This window comes from Asterias rubens, chromosome 5 (genome assembly GCF_902459465.1).
Source record: "Asterias rubens chromosome 5, eAstRub1.3, whole genome shotgun sequence".
Taxonomy (NCBI): Eukaryota; Metazoa; Echinodermata; class Asteroidea; order Forcipulatida; family Asteriidae; genus Asterias; species Asterias rubens.
In genome coordinates, this window is record NC_047066.1 from 1,595,261 (window position 1) to 1,608,663 (window position 13,403).

Genomic DNA, 13,403 nt, shown 5'->3' on the forward strand with positions numbered 1-13,403 from the left:
TTTCTTGAATCCATCAAACTCCAATACCATTATTGTACCAAACAAAATTCCAGGCTGGCCTCATGCCAAGCATTGTTGTGCTATCACAAAAGCACATTCGTTATACATTGAAGTACATACTCTTTGGATTTTGATGGATTCGGGACACTTAGGAATACAACTCCAATCTCCATCTACTTGCCAGGTATATGAGCTCACCAAAAGTATCTGGGCCTTTAGTTTTGCTAAACAACTTTCTGCTAATCAAAAATTAGATGGATACCAGCCACAATTGCATATGTAGCAATTGCACTCTTGCTGGTAACCATTATAATGGTGAGCATCATTTTTGTGTGCTTAACAGCTCCATAAAATTTGGCCCTATTATGATAAGCGCAATTTATGAATCGTTTTTTGATGCCGAAAAATGACTTTTAATATAATGAAGGAAAGTTTAAAGTGATTCAGAAAACTAAAGCTGTACCAACATGAAGTTTAAAGTTTATTTAGAAAATCGTTGTTTAAAATTCCCTTCTTGTCTTTAACAATATCTTTCTCAGAAATTACAGCAAGAAATTATATATATATATTTTTTTTTACTTTATCATTATCAGTATAATTTCTTACAATAATTTTCAGTTATGAAAAAAAAGTTTCTTGAAAAACTTATTTAATAATGCAAAAATCTTCATCAAATCTGGTTTTTTTGGTCTGGCCCTTTAACTAAGTTATGTCTACAACTATCTTTTGGGTATTACGTTTACGGGCCCTCCATCTTTCTTATTCTGGTGATGCAAACGTAACTTTATTTTACAACCCTATAAAGTTCAAAGCGTTTGGGAAACTACAAGTGTACACCTTTGAGCGCAAAATTAATAGACAAATGCATCTTATTGAGAGATTCGCAATGTTGCAATTTAAATGCAATGCCCGCGCCACAATCACAACACCAGGGCTCGGTTTCACAAAGACCTAAGATGTATCATACAATCTTAATTGCTTATCAAAGTGTGATGTCACAATACACATCACTTGATCACTTTGTTAATTTTGACAACTCGTCTTAAGATTGATCTTCGGTTTTGTGAAATCGAGCCCGTGCACTCCCACCCTCACACTTAATACTTTAACTTGACCCTAGCACTAAAACATAACAAATTCCACTCACAATAATAATTTAATTAATACTAACATGCACTTCACTCTCTGCACACACTGATCAAACCGCGCAAACTTAAAAAAAAGGTTTTAAAAATTTAAAAAACAAATTGCATTTTGTCTATTAGCGCTCAAAACGTGTTTAGAATACTATTATTATAATTACGCCTCAATACTTTATTTATATAATATTCTCTGCCTTGTAAAATAGCCTTGTTTGATGGTTACTTCTTTATAAATTATTAAAATGGCGTTGTACTGTTTTCTTGAAGATATGTAAATAAATGTGAGCTTTTAACTGAATTGAATAATTATAAATTATTGTAATTTGTGTATTTACTTACTGTAGTTTATCTGAAGTACTGATACTGTAGTAAAGTCCACGGGAACATTATAATGACTTTAATTTCTTATTTACACAAGTTTAATTGTAGACAGTTATGAACACGTCGCGTGCATAGTTACTATTGTAACGTCGACTCGAGCGGTCTAAAAGTCTTCGCTGCAGCTAAACAATAATAATAATTGACACAATAAAGAAAACAACTGGTGTGAAGCAATATGTCTCCGTTACTGATAATGGTTTATTCTGTTTCCTTATTCTCTCTTGTCGATTAACTCCTTTTAATGATTCTCTTTAACTCCTTCTCTTTATTTAACCATAATCAAGCCCTGTGTGCGCAATTACTGACCTGTTCTCTCAATCTGTTCTTTCCTCCAAGCCCGCCAAATCACAACTAAAAACGCAATCTAAAAATACCCACTGCTGCGGCCTGTGGTCAGCACATGCTGTCCATGTGATCCCACACAGTTGGTGTGCCCGGCACCGCTGGCGATAGCTCTGGAAGTAGGTCAGCAATTGCGCCCCATGCGACTGCTTCGCCACACTATTAATGCAGTATTTTTATGACCAGTGCACTACTGTGCGTACATCAGATTGTATTTTCGTAATGCCAGTATTGTTCACTGTAGTCTATGCTTACATAATTTTTACTATAAAATTTGTAAGTTTTTAACACTTATGCCAATGGAAATTGAAATTCCATATTAAAATAAGATGTGGAAAATAAATATTATCTAACTATTTTTCTAGAGTGTGTATTACATGAATAGTTACCGGTTATAAAAGGGCATAAGCATTTCGTGTCCAAAATTATGCTCAAAGAAAACTGAATGAAAAAGTTTGATCGGTTTTCTGTCATTTATTTGATCTCCTTCAGCAAGGTTAAATTCTGCATAGGAATTGGAAATTCTAGCAGCAAAAATATAACATTAAATGACACATTGTTTTTGTCAGGTGCCATATTGCTTACGCCCTTTTGTTACTGGGGAAAACGTACCCTTTGTGCCCGAAAGAAGGTTGAGTTTTATGCCATAACTAAAAATAGTTCTGTTTGCACCTAGGCCCAACTTAATAGAGCTGCTTCAGCAAGAAAATCATTGCTTACAATTTCGCTTAGAAGAAATGAGCAGGAAACATGTCACAACTTTTGTACGAAAATAGAAGTTGGCTGGTAATTCTGGTAAGCAAAATATTTGTTGCGCTTAGCTACTTGTGCTGAATAAGCAGCTTTTTCAAATGTCTATATGATTCTTTATATGTGTGTGGGGCGTTCCCAAGAGCCGTTCCCACGGCTCTGGCCGTTCCCTGATTAAAGCGCCCTCACTCGATCAAAAATAATTATTGCAAAATATTACGGGTCGCCCTCAGCGACTGTGTGACGTGAGGGCAGTCAGTTCATTCCGATCACATACGCTCGCCGGATATTTATTACGTTGCCCTCCCTGTAGGCCTACTGATTGCCATGTCGGGCCGTTGAATAAACCACGACAATTAATTTTAGGGTTGTAACATCTTTTACAATAAATTTATATATTTACAAGAGTTAACTGGAAAACGACATCTTACTGTTTTGCTTCATGGGCGCAGCCATCTTGAAAAACATAGATGCATTGTGGGTGAAAATAGTCACGTGACATTTAGGAAGAGGCAGTGGCCCGTGTACTTCCGCGTTGGGGATCGGACTGCGGGTGGAACTGATTTTGTTTTCTTGTGTAGTTGAAGAATTGCAGAAAATCTCATCAAAATGCCGGTAAGAAGATGAACCTTTGTCTCAAAAAGTTTGTAATGTTTATATTTTTTTACAACTAGTTTATATCATATATATCGTAGGAGGTCCTGTTTTCGAGGTGTCCCTAAAATCGTGGCAAATCTTTTACCTCTCTTTGCGCGATGTAAACAGTCCCTAGATACAAATTGTGTGGTTTTATTTGCCAAGCAAAGAGTCTCCTCTCCCTTGACCAAAACCCACTTATTTTAAGTTACTTGTGGATAACTTTCCGTATGGCGCCACCACTTTCCACTCATTTTATAAAAATGGATATATCAATCAGGTAAATTGGATACTATATTATTTTATTTCGAATGAATAAGTGGTGGGAAAAGTTTCCGTATGGCGCCACCACTTATTCATTCGAAATAAAATAATATAGTATCCAATTTACCTGATTGATATATCCATTTTTATAAAATGAGTGGAAAGTGGTGGCGCCATACGGAAAGTTATCCACAAGGGAAAAGTTTCCGTATGGCGCCACCACTTTTTCATTCGAAATAAAATAATATAGTATCTAATTTACCTGATTGATATATCCCTTTTTGTAAAAATGAGTGAAAAAGTGGTGGCGCCATACGGAAAGTTATCCGGTACAAAAATATGTCATTATTAATTATTGACTTGAGGCCATTATATATAAAAATATTTGCCCACCGAAAAAGTTTCATCAAACACTATTTCAATTCACAATTCATAATGATCAAATCATGTGACTGAATATTTTGCTGAGCATTCTGGAAAAAAATAATAGAGGCTTAAAGAAGCCATGTGCCTTATATCATTTTCTAATATTTTTGGAGATTTTTATTTTTTAACCCTCATATCAATATTATTATTATTATTAAAATTTAAAAATCAGCTTGTTGATTCAATTATCACTGTTTATTTATACGCTTTATTATAATTATTAAGAAGGAAAAAAAAATTTAAAAATAAATAAAAATCAGTTTTGAAAGCCAGTAATTATTCACACATTTTATTAATGTTTTTATATTTTTTATTTTTCGCAAGTTACCATGGTAATTTTTAAAATTTAATAAAAAAATATTGTTTATAAAATGAAGACAACTGCTGGCTATAGAGTCATACACAGAGTCTCAAAGAACACTTGTGGTCACTGCAGATGTTTCTTCCATGTATGGATTCACCGGGAAACCATACTTTCTTATTTGCCGTGAAAACAGGAAAAACTCAAAACAAATGGGGCCACTTGAAGTCATCGAAGATCGGTGTGTGGTGTGAACATTTCAATGTCCATCAAGTTTTAATATATGTTTGCATTCTTCATATTAACAAATGAAGATAATTAGGGCATCGGTTGATATATGGCATCATTATTTATTTCCCAATTCAAAGAAAAAGGCATAATACCATAAAAACTGGTAAGAGGAGGATATAGTTTATATCAAATTAAGTCAAATTTTAAAAGTTAGTGTAGGCCTGCGACAATTCATATTCAACAACAACATTGTTGAGTGACTGAGAACATTTTAAGTTTTTATTTCAAATTTATGTAATTGTAGTTAAGTTTGCCAGTACAATTAAATAGTTGATTTGATTTAGCATGTTCTCCCAGGACACAACAATTGTTATTTATAGCAGATAAACTGCAACGCATGAAAGAATGGGGAATGGTGAGTGATAAGACCCAGTAACTGGGGCGCTAGATTCCTTTTTACGAAATTTTGACACTAGCGATTATCTAGCTAGTAGTGACAGATAATGTCAAAATTTTAAAAAAGGAATACAGCGCCCCAGTTACTGAATCTAGTGAGTGATCATCACTGTTGTGTGTGTACTCTGTGTGGTCCAACGAATATCTGTTTTAAACTTTATAAATATAAAGGGAGGAGACCCAGTACTGGGGCGCTGTACTTTGTTTTTCTTTGAAATGTTGTCATACAGCGCCCCAGTTACTGGGTCTTGGGAGGGTCTTGATTTTATATTGGTAATAAGCACTGCAGCTGTTGATAATGCTTTACAGACATTTGTAAGAAACAACTTCCTTCTAAAAAATGTGAATAAACCAAGCTGGATTATAAGATTTTGTCCATTCTATATTTTTGTCTAATAAAATGTTGAATACATTGGTCGATTCCTAAAAGCTAATCCAGACACCTGTGAAACATAGTGTAAAGGCCGGTTTATAGTTGGTCGCGGGATGGTCGCGTGATGAAAATCTTGACACGCTATCAAAAACAGGTACAGTTTTTAGGCCTCAGCAATGACCATAAACTGTGTCGCGTGCGTAAATTTCCATCCCGCGACCATCACGCGACCGACTTTAAACCGGCATTTAGCCAGAGGGATATCTGCACTCTGAGTGTCTTTAAGACACCCTGTTTTAAATTTGGACACCCTGTAACCTGCTTTATCTGTCTGTCATTTACATGTTCGATGTTAATGTACCATGAGTGAACAATTTGGACACTCAGTTTTTAAATAATAGCTCCCTTTACAGGCAATGAATTTCATCTTTGATTGGGCAAGGCCATTTTCATTTTGTAATATAGGGCATTTCCATTGGAAAATCTTAAAGTCAATGAGAACATTTTCAAGGGGCGCCAGGGCCAAGACAAGGGCAATTTAGGCAATGGCCTCCATGGCCTGCGTGTAATTCCAGCCCCGCCTACAACCAAATCTTGGCTATAACCTTGCTTAATAAACGATTTACTTTCATTTTCTTATTTTTTTTTTTTTTCGTTTCAGGCATATCACTCTGCCCTTCAAGCTCAAACGAGTGTTTGCAAACTAGCGTTGCTTCCACTAAACACCAAATTTAAAGGCCCAGCACCTCCAGGTAATTCGACTAAAAAGTTTGAGGGATAATGCAACATCCGTGTCTGGTTTGCCTTTAACGGTTTCCTTGACCAGCCAGCAGGACCAGGGCCCACTTTCATGGCTCTGCTTACCGCACTGAATTCTGCACTTACGATAACCATTCTCTGCTTACATGTGTATGTGCAAGGGCTGATTTTATGCGCTAGTTTTGTATAAGCCTAGAATGCCTGGTAACGTTGGGTACGCATGCTCACAAACGAAATTCCCCACTAACCAGTGAATTTCGCTTGACGTAAGCACAGACATGACAGAATTCTCTGCAAGCGCCGATTCTTTGCTGAAATGGTAAGCAGAGCCATAAAATTGGGCCCATTAAGTTTGTCATTTCACTGGTCCATCAACTTTTTTGCTAGTCCATATTTCACACTCACATCGAATGACGTGTTTATTCACAAATTTGTTTTTGGACAGTATAACGGTGGACTCTTTATAATGCCCGGAAAGGTTTAGTTGAAAGCTTACTGATATAAAAGTCATAAATTACTATTTCTTTTTTTCCTCTATTTCTTTTTCCTCTAAAATTACCCTAAAACTATTTTCCCCTCTTTTTCCCTCTAAAATGAAGTATTATTCTAGAAAACTTTATCCTAGTTTTTTTTACTATGTTCTCCTGACTCACAACGGATTTTACGGATTTTAGTTTTGCAGATTTGTTATTTCATGGTTGATTGCCCAAAACATGACAGTGCCTGTGACTGTCTTGTCAAGCTCTACTAATACTGTGAAGTAGCGTAGTTTTGGAGAAAGAAGTAATTTCTCACTTAACTACTTAAAAGACTTACTTCAGCTGAAGCCTTTTATTATAAATGCATCTCAAAGCACACAAAGTACAAGTAGTGCAACAAGTGTGTTTTTTCCTCCATGTTTTTTGTTTTAATGCATGTTGGGATACACCAAGGGAGAATACTGGTCTTTGACAATTACCAAACGTGTCCAGTGCCTTTAATGTTTAAATTTGTGTTCCCAATTCAAATTGTAACAGTTACACTTCTTTTTCTTCCTATTTGAAGGTGATGGAAATCCTGACATCATCGATGAATCCATGTCCTATTTCAAGGCCAATGTGTTCTTCAGAACCTATGAAATCAAAGTAAGGAGCCACAACCTTTTACTTTTCATGGAAGTTTAAAAGATTGTTTGGGGTTAAACAAAGACAAATTTACAATACTAATTAGTTCAATGGATGTTAAATTTGCATCAGGGATGAAGAATATTATTTACTGTTTACCAAAAATGCCCAATGGCTTTAACTGACGACCTTCGCCGTTTTAGATTAGATTTCATACCACATACCTGTACATTGACCTCCAAGATTGCTCGATAACTTGAGGCGAAATTTTTTAATCCTATATTTAAGCATATTTTACTGCAAAAATTTACGAAATGTTCGAAATGGAAGTTGTTTGTCATGGAAGTTTGGAAAAAAGTCGGGGTAAAAATAAAGTCTAATTATGTTTATTGTGAAAGGATCCTTACATGTACTTCTTGCCTCCAGTTTACAGGTCTGTGATGTAATAGGATTTTTTCCTAATTTCCTGATTGTTGATCGATCTGTTGGGGAACACACTTAACTAAATCACTGCAGCTCGCAAGCCTGAGGAAACCTGTAAACAAGGTTGCTTGCTATGTGAACCAGAAACACCAGGGTTAACCCTACACTTCCAATCCTAGTTAATGTGATAGGATATAGAGTTTAATAATGTCCCATCTGAAGGACAAAGTAATAATGATTAAGTATCTTGCTCAAACCAAGTATTCTTTCTCAAGCACACACAAATCACAATTGGGACTCAGATCGAGGCTCGTGACTAAATCAAGCCATGTTTCTCTAAAAAGACCCAAAGGTGCACCAACTCAAAGTTTGCAAATGTTTGGTACTGTTTTTACCTTTATCCAACCATGATCAAGTCAGACACTCATTGCAAACTGCAATGTTTTGTTATTTATTTTCAGAGTGAAGCAGACAGAGTTCTGATCTACATCACACTATACATCACTGAGTGCCTGAAGAAATTGCAAAGGGTACGTTCTCTCTAGACCCCTTGCATTACGCGCAGCATACTCAGATGTGCGTATCATGGGTTTCATTTTGGGTGTCAAAATCGTATACAAACGTGCACAAATGAGAGTTGACACCCAAAATGATGCGCATTGTTCTGAGGCACGTTCTGTATTGTGTAAGAAATCAGAAATCGAAACGCTACAGGTAGGCGGAGGTCAGGTAGGCTGAGATTTTTACGCACAGAGAACAGCTATTGTCCAATGATCTGCTTCCTTTTTGATACCGTGACGTCATACACAATGGGTCTATTTGTTTAAACTTCGTACTCTTTGGTAACATTTTCCAGCGAGTTGACCATCCGTTTGAAATTTTCAACTGGAAAGGTTGCAGGGTCCTCCCAATGCATGAGCATATTTAGCTGATTTGCACAAATTGAGTGTCTGTATGCGCCAATTGCAGCTGAATGCAAAAAGACTGATGCGCAACAAAATAAGTTTGTGTTGGGGTAGTTTTTGTTTTTCCTTCAGACCAATTGAACCAAACATCAAGATAAAACCATGTGTATTGCTTCAGATAGCACAGCAGGGCCAGGGTTTGCCCTCAATTTGTTGTTTTAGTGATCGACCGGTAGAACTGTTTAGTTTGTCGTTTCACTAGTCCATTAGCTTTTTTACTTCTCATAATTTCGAAATAGAGACACTTTTCAACATTTAAGTAGCCAGCCGGACCACTTAGAGTTTGACTGGACCTCGGGTGTTTGTATTATTATTATTATTGTTATGGTTTATTTTAAAAACTGCTCATTGCAGCTTCATGTACTGGCTGAATTACAAAACAGTGTACATAAAAATTAACAGAAATACAACGGGTTGAAGTGACATTTGGCCAGTGGACCACTGTTCAGGGAGTGGACCACTGTTAAGGGAGTGGACCACTGTTTAGGGAGTGGACCACTGTTCAGGGAGTAGACCACTGTTACGGGAGAAGGCCGAGGGCTTTAAAAAAAAAATCCAGGTAGAAAATATTCCCATGGATCTTGTAACAATTCAAGCCAAACTTCCAGATTTGGGTCCAGATTGCCCCACCGTTTTGAAAAATCCTGGTGTGAAACCTGCGTTGTGTACACCAAAGTTAGCTTTGTTATAATAAAGCTATTGTATGTGGTGGACTTTGTAGATACATTCACTTCATAATATCATACTGCCATGGTCACTATTAATGTTATTTAAAATGTGTAATTATGTAAATAACATTTGGTGTATATTATAGGCCTAATAATTGAGCATTGTTCACAATGTCCATGTTGTATTTTTGTTGTATTCTTTGTATGCTTTGTCTGTATTCATGATACAGTTAGTATTTATTTATTAGTCCATTTAGTGCTGTTTTCCTATTTTGTTTTGTTTTGTTGTAACAGCCACATCCACCATAAGCCTCGGCTTTTAGGACATTGTAGGATGATGCCTCCATGTGACTGTGGAAGTAAAAGTGATATTGATTATATTGACTATAAGTGATTGATTGATGAGCTTTATAAACCCCACCCCTATTTTATGGAACTCGTGTACTTGACTCCAGGCCAACTGTTGTGATTTTGCTGTTAATGTACTAAATTTAGCAGATTTGAACCAGATTAACGAAGGGAATTTTGAGAGTAGCTTAGAGTTAAATGTGAAAAGAAAAATGCAAGTAAATTTTTTCACTATTTTGTATTTTTATGTTAATTTTTTTTCTTTCAAAAGCCCGATAATAAACTAAGGTGACCCAAGTGCTTCTGTTTTTTATCAGTTTGAATGAACAGTGGTCCTTGTTTGTACTCATTTCAGGAGATTGAAATATAATTCTTAAATTTTATTTTCAGTGCACATCCAAGGTTAACGGTAAGAAGGACCTGATCAGCCTTGCTATAGCTAACTTTGACATTCCTGGTGAGCCACGGTTCCCGTTGAACGCCATGTACCAGAAGCCATCTAACAAGAATGAAGCAGGTAAGATAACAGAAATTTATGATTGGGCTCATAGTAATAAAGGATTCGGGTACTTTTTCAAAATGTCCTCAGATTTACATTAAACTTACAAGATTTGAAGATAATGATAGTGGAAAGCTTCCCTTCAAATATTACTTATTGGGGTTCTGTAGTTTTTGTGAAATGAGTAAAACAATGTCAGGAAAATAGTTTTTTTCTCAGTACCGTATTAGCATGTAAAAAAATGTTAACCAGTTGTGGTACGTTCATAGCTGGTTAATCTGTTTTACATGCTAAAATAGTTTTCATCCGACTAGGACCAAAATTATTTCCCAACATTGTTTTACTCAATTCTCAAAAACAAAAGCACCTCAGTGAGTAATATTTGAAGGGAACCTTTCTACTTTCATTATCTTCAAACCCTATAAGTTTAGCGTAAATCTGTGCAGACATTTCGAAAAAGTACCCAAATCCTTTACAGGGAATGTTTTTTACAATTAATGGCAATAAAATCTTACTTCGTTATAAGTAAAGTAGCTTTGGTATAAAGCATTTTGATGAACATTTGTTTTCATGTGTTGAAAGATGTCAGTTTTTACGCCCGAAAATTTTGATCTGAGAGATTGTGCATTCTTTTGTGGATTATTCTTCCTGCATGGTAATTGTCACATCTACATAGGTACATAGGATTAAAACAACCCAACGTTTACTTTTAAACAGGTTGGGCTCGTCATGATTGAGCGTTTGAGTAGCACCAGATTCTAGGTCTGATTCTGATGTTTGCTGGATGTTTGCCTCTGTATTTCTGCCATTGTTGGCTGTAGATTCTGCTTATTCTCTTAAATGTGTTTACAAACTTTTTGAAACAAAGGGCCTTTCTGAATAGAATAAAGTTCTTTGAAATGAATTTCTCTGATGAATCAATTTTTATTTATTTTTTCATTTTTTAATTCTCTATACTCCAACAGATCAAGTTCGATCGTACCTGACCCAGATTCGGCAAGAGACTGGACAGCGTCTCGTAGAAAAAGTCTTTGATCCGGCAACAGATAAACCAAGCAAGTGGTGGATGTGCTTTGCTAAAAGAAAGTTTATGGAGAAGAGTCTGTCTGCACCTGGCCAATAAAGGTCATGGGTCAACGGTCAAGAAATGGATGTCAGTCTGTCTTATTATTTTAATTTACTCAAGCCTTTTACCAGGCATGCAATTTTTCTTCAGCTGATCTGGTCCCAATTTCATGATGCTGTTAAGCAAAATATAGTCTGTAACATTTTGCAAACTTAACTACAAATTTAATAAATCTTTAATTTGAAATCATTACTGAGTTGTTATTTTATGCAAATGTTGAGATACACCAACTGTGAAGACTAGTCTTTGACAATTACAATAGTGTCTAGTGTCTTTAAATCAGTGCCATGAAATAGGGCCTGATAAATGTCAAAGACGATGATACTTTTCTTTAGGGTTCATACCTTTTTATTTAATGTACAACCATGGTTTTACAGGCTATGGCCCAATTTCAAAGAGCTGCTTAAACACAGCTGCTTAAATAAAAGTATGCTTACTAGAGTAAGGCTATCAGCCACAATACAATGTCACATGTTTCTTTGAAACTGCTAACCTCTTAATTTTGGCTAAGCAGACAAATTGTTAAGCAATATTTACTCCACGATAGAAGAATATAATAGCAAGACAGTTCCCTAAAGATCAATCTCTACCTGGCAAGTAGATACACACATGGTGTTACTGCAAACCAAATATATATCAATATTTACTGCTAAAGGAGCTCTATAAAACTGGGCGGGGGGGGGGGAGCTGGTTAGTATTTGAAGCCACGATAGTGTGCATCAACTTTTTAGATAATTGTACCAACAGTAGGAGGGTTGCAAATTTAAATTATAAATTCTTTATTTTGAAGGTAAATGCAGTAGTATTACACAACATTGCTTTTAAATCTTCTATTGTAAAAGAATAGTCTGTAACATTTTGCAAACTTGAATACAAATTTAATAAATCTTTAATTTGAAATTATTACTGAGTTGCGCGTGTTTGTTCCTTGCAACATTTTGGCTCTATAAACTATGTACATGTACCTGGGCTGAGCAGGGAAAACTCACTTCATACTAAGTAGTTGAGAACCAGTTGCAAGCAATGTATATCACATGGCACTGTGTAGGTAACCAGCTTATGCTGAGCATGATTTTCTTGGTATTGGATCTGTTCTACAGCTGTTCAATTTACTTAACTTTTTCAGTAAAAAGGCATTCCTCTTTTGCTTGTTATTTATAAATTAGTTTCTAACCAAATGTTGAATTTAATCTTCTCGTACTTTTAAATAGTAAAACAATAATATTTGTATTTATCTTCAACTAGACTGACAGATACTATACATATAACTCTGAATAGTAAATTTAAATCTTGGTTTTCGTAAACTATTACACACCTGCTCTTCTTCAATGCTAAAGCAAACTCTGAGGTGTCTTCAACTTACCAGAATCACACAATATGCAATAACATGATACAATTAGATCTGAGGCATTGCATGGTGAGGTTTTTTTTTTTTTTTTTTGGTGGACCACTGAGTGTAAATTGTTATCTTCTTTTGTTGTGTACATGTTTAACTTATTTCATACTTGTCTTGCTTTATTCTACTGCCACAGAGTAGATTTCAGAATTTTGAAACAATAGTTCTGAAAAGAACTGTCCTACAAGTACTTGTTAACGAAGTTGGAAATGATAGAAAAAACAGTTAGCAAGGCATTTTATCAAGGGAACAATTCTCACAACATGGTGTTACAGCAAACTAAGTATACAATGATACAACGCCGTATACACCATTAGGTTCTGACACCCCCCCCCCCCCCCCTCTAACGTGTCATACTCACGAGGTGGGGTTGTTGATAACAGCTTCGAATTCTTAAAAAAGTAAAATTTTAAACAACTTTAAACAAATCTAAATTGACATTAAAATAGTTTGTTATTAATAATTATAAACCCATTGTCTCTTTACACTGCTGCATTTCCAATTTATGCCAATATAATTATGGCAATTTTTCGGACGGAAAATATTGTCAGGCATGTTGGTGATCTTTCTTCAGTTATGGTACCAAGACGGTAAGCTTTAATTAGGTCAACCATCGGTTTATTATTCGTATCAATTCAAGAAAAATCTGTCGGAGATTCTATTCACCATGGGATATTATAACGTGGGCTGAATGAGGAAGATTCAAAAGAGGGCGCTGTACACAGTCCGCCCTAATTAAAGGGAGGACCATGGGGGTGAACCCCACCAAATAATCTCCCATAGCACACAGTGCAAAGTGCTAAATATTCAAAAA

At 35.7% G+C, this 13,403-nt stretch overlaps 1 protein-coding gene across 1 annotated transcript; it reads left to right on the forward strand.

Annotated features, from left to right (window-relative positions):
- The first annotated feature begins 3,122 nt into the window (after positions 1-3,122).
- On the forward strand, positions 3,123-12,096 carry LOC117290931 (actin-related protein 2/3 complex subunit 3-A-like). The gene is made up of 6 exons (XM_033772505.1): positions 3,123-3,230; positions 5,964-6,054; positions 7,106-7,185; positions 8,049-8,117; positions 9,959-10,085; positions 11,033-12,096. The coding sequence occupies exons 1-6, from the start codon at positions 3,225-3,227 to the stop codon at positions 11,188-11,190; spliced, it is 531 nt and encodes a 176-aa protein (XP_033628396.1). The 5' UTR covers positions 3,123-3,224; the 3' UTR covers positions 11,191-12,096.
- Positions 12,097-13,403: the final 1,307 nt, after the last annotated feature.

Bases quoted from the DNA above. Each gene is read 5' to 3' on its own strand.
- LOC117290931 (XM_033772505.1), top strand. The intron at 8,118-9,958 runs GTACGTTCTCTC...TTTTATTTTCAG, and splicing joins GCCTGAAGAAATTGCAAAGG to TGCACATCCAAGGTTAACGG. The intron at 10,086-11,032 runs GTAAGATAACAG...ATACTCCAACAG, and splicing joins ATCTAACAAGAATGAAGCAG to ATCAAGTTCGATCGTACCTG.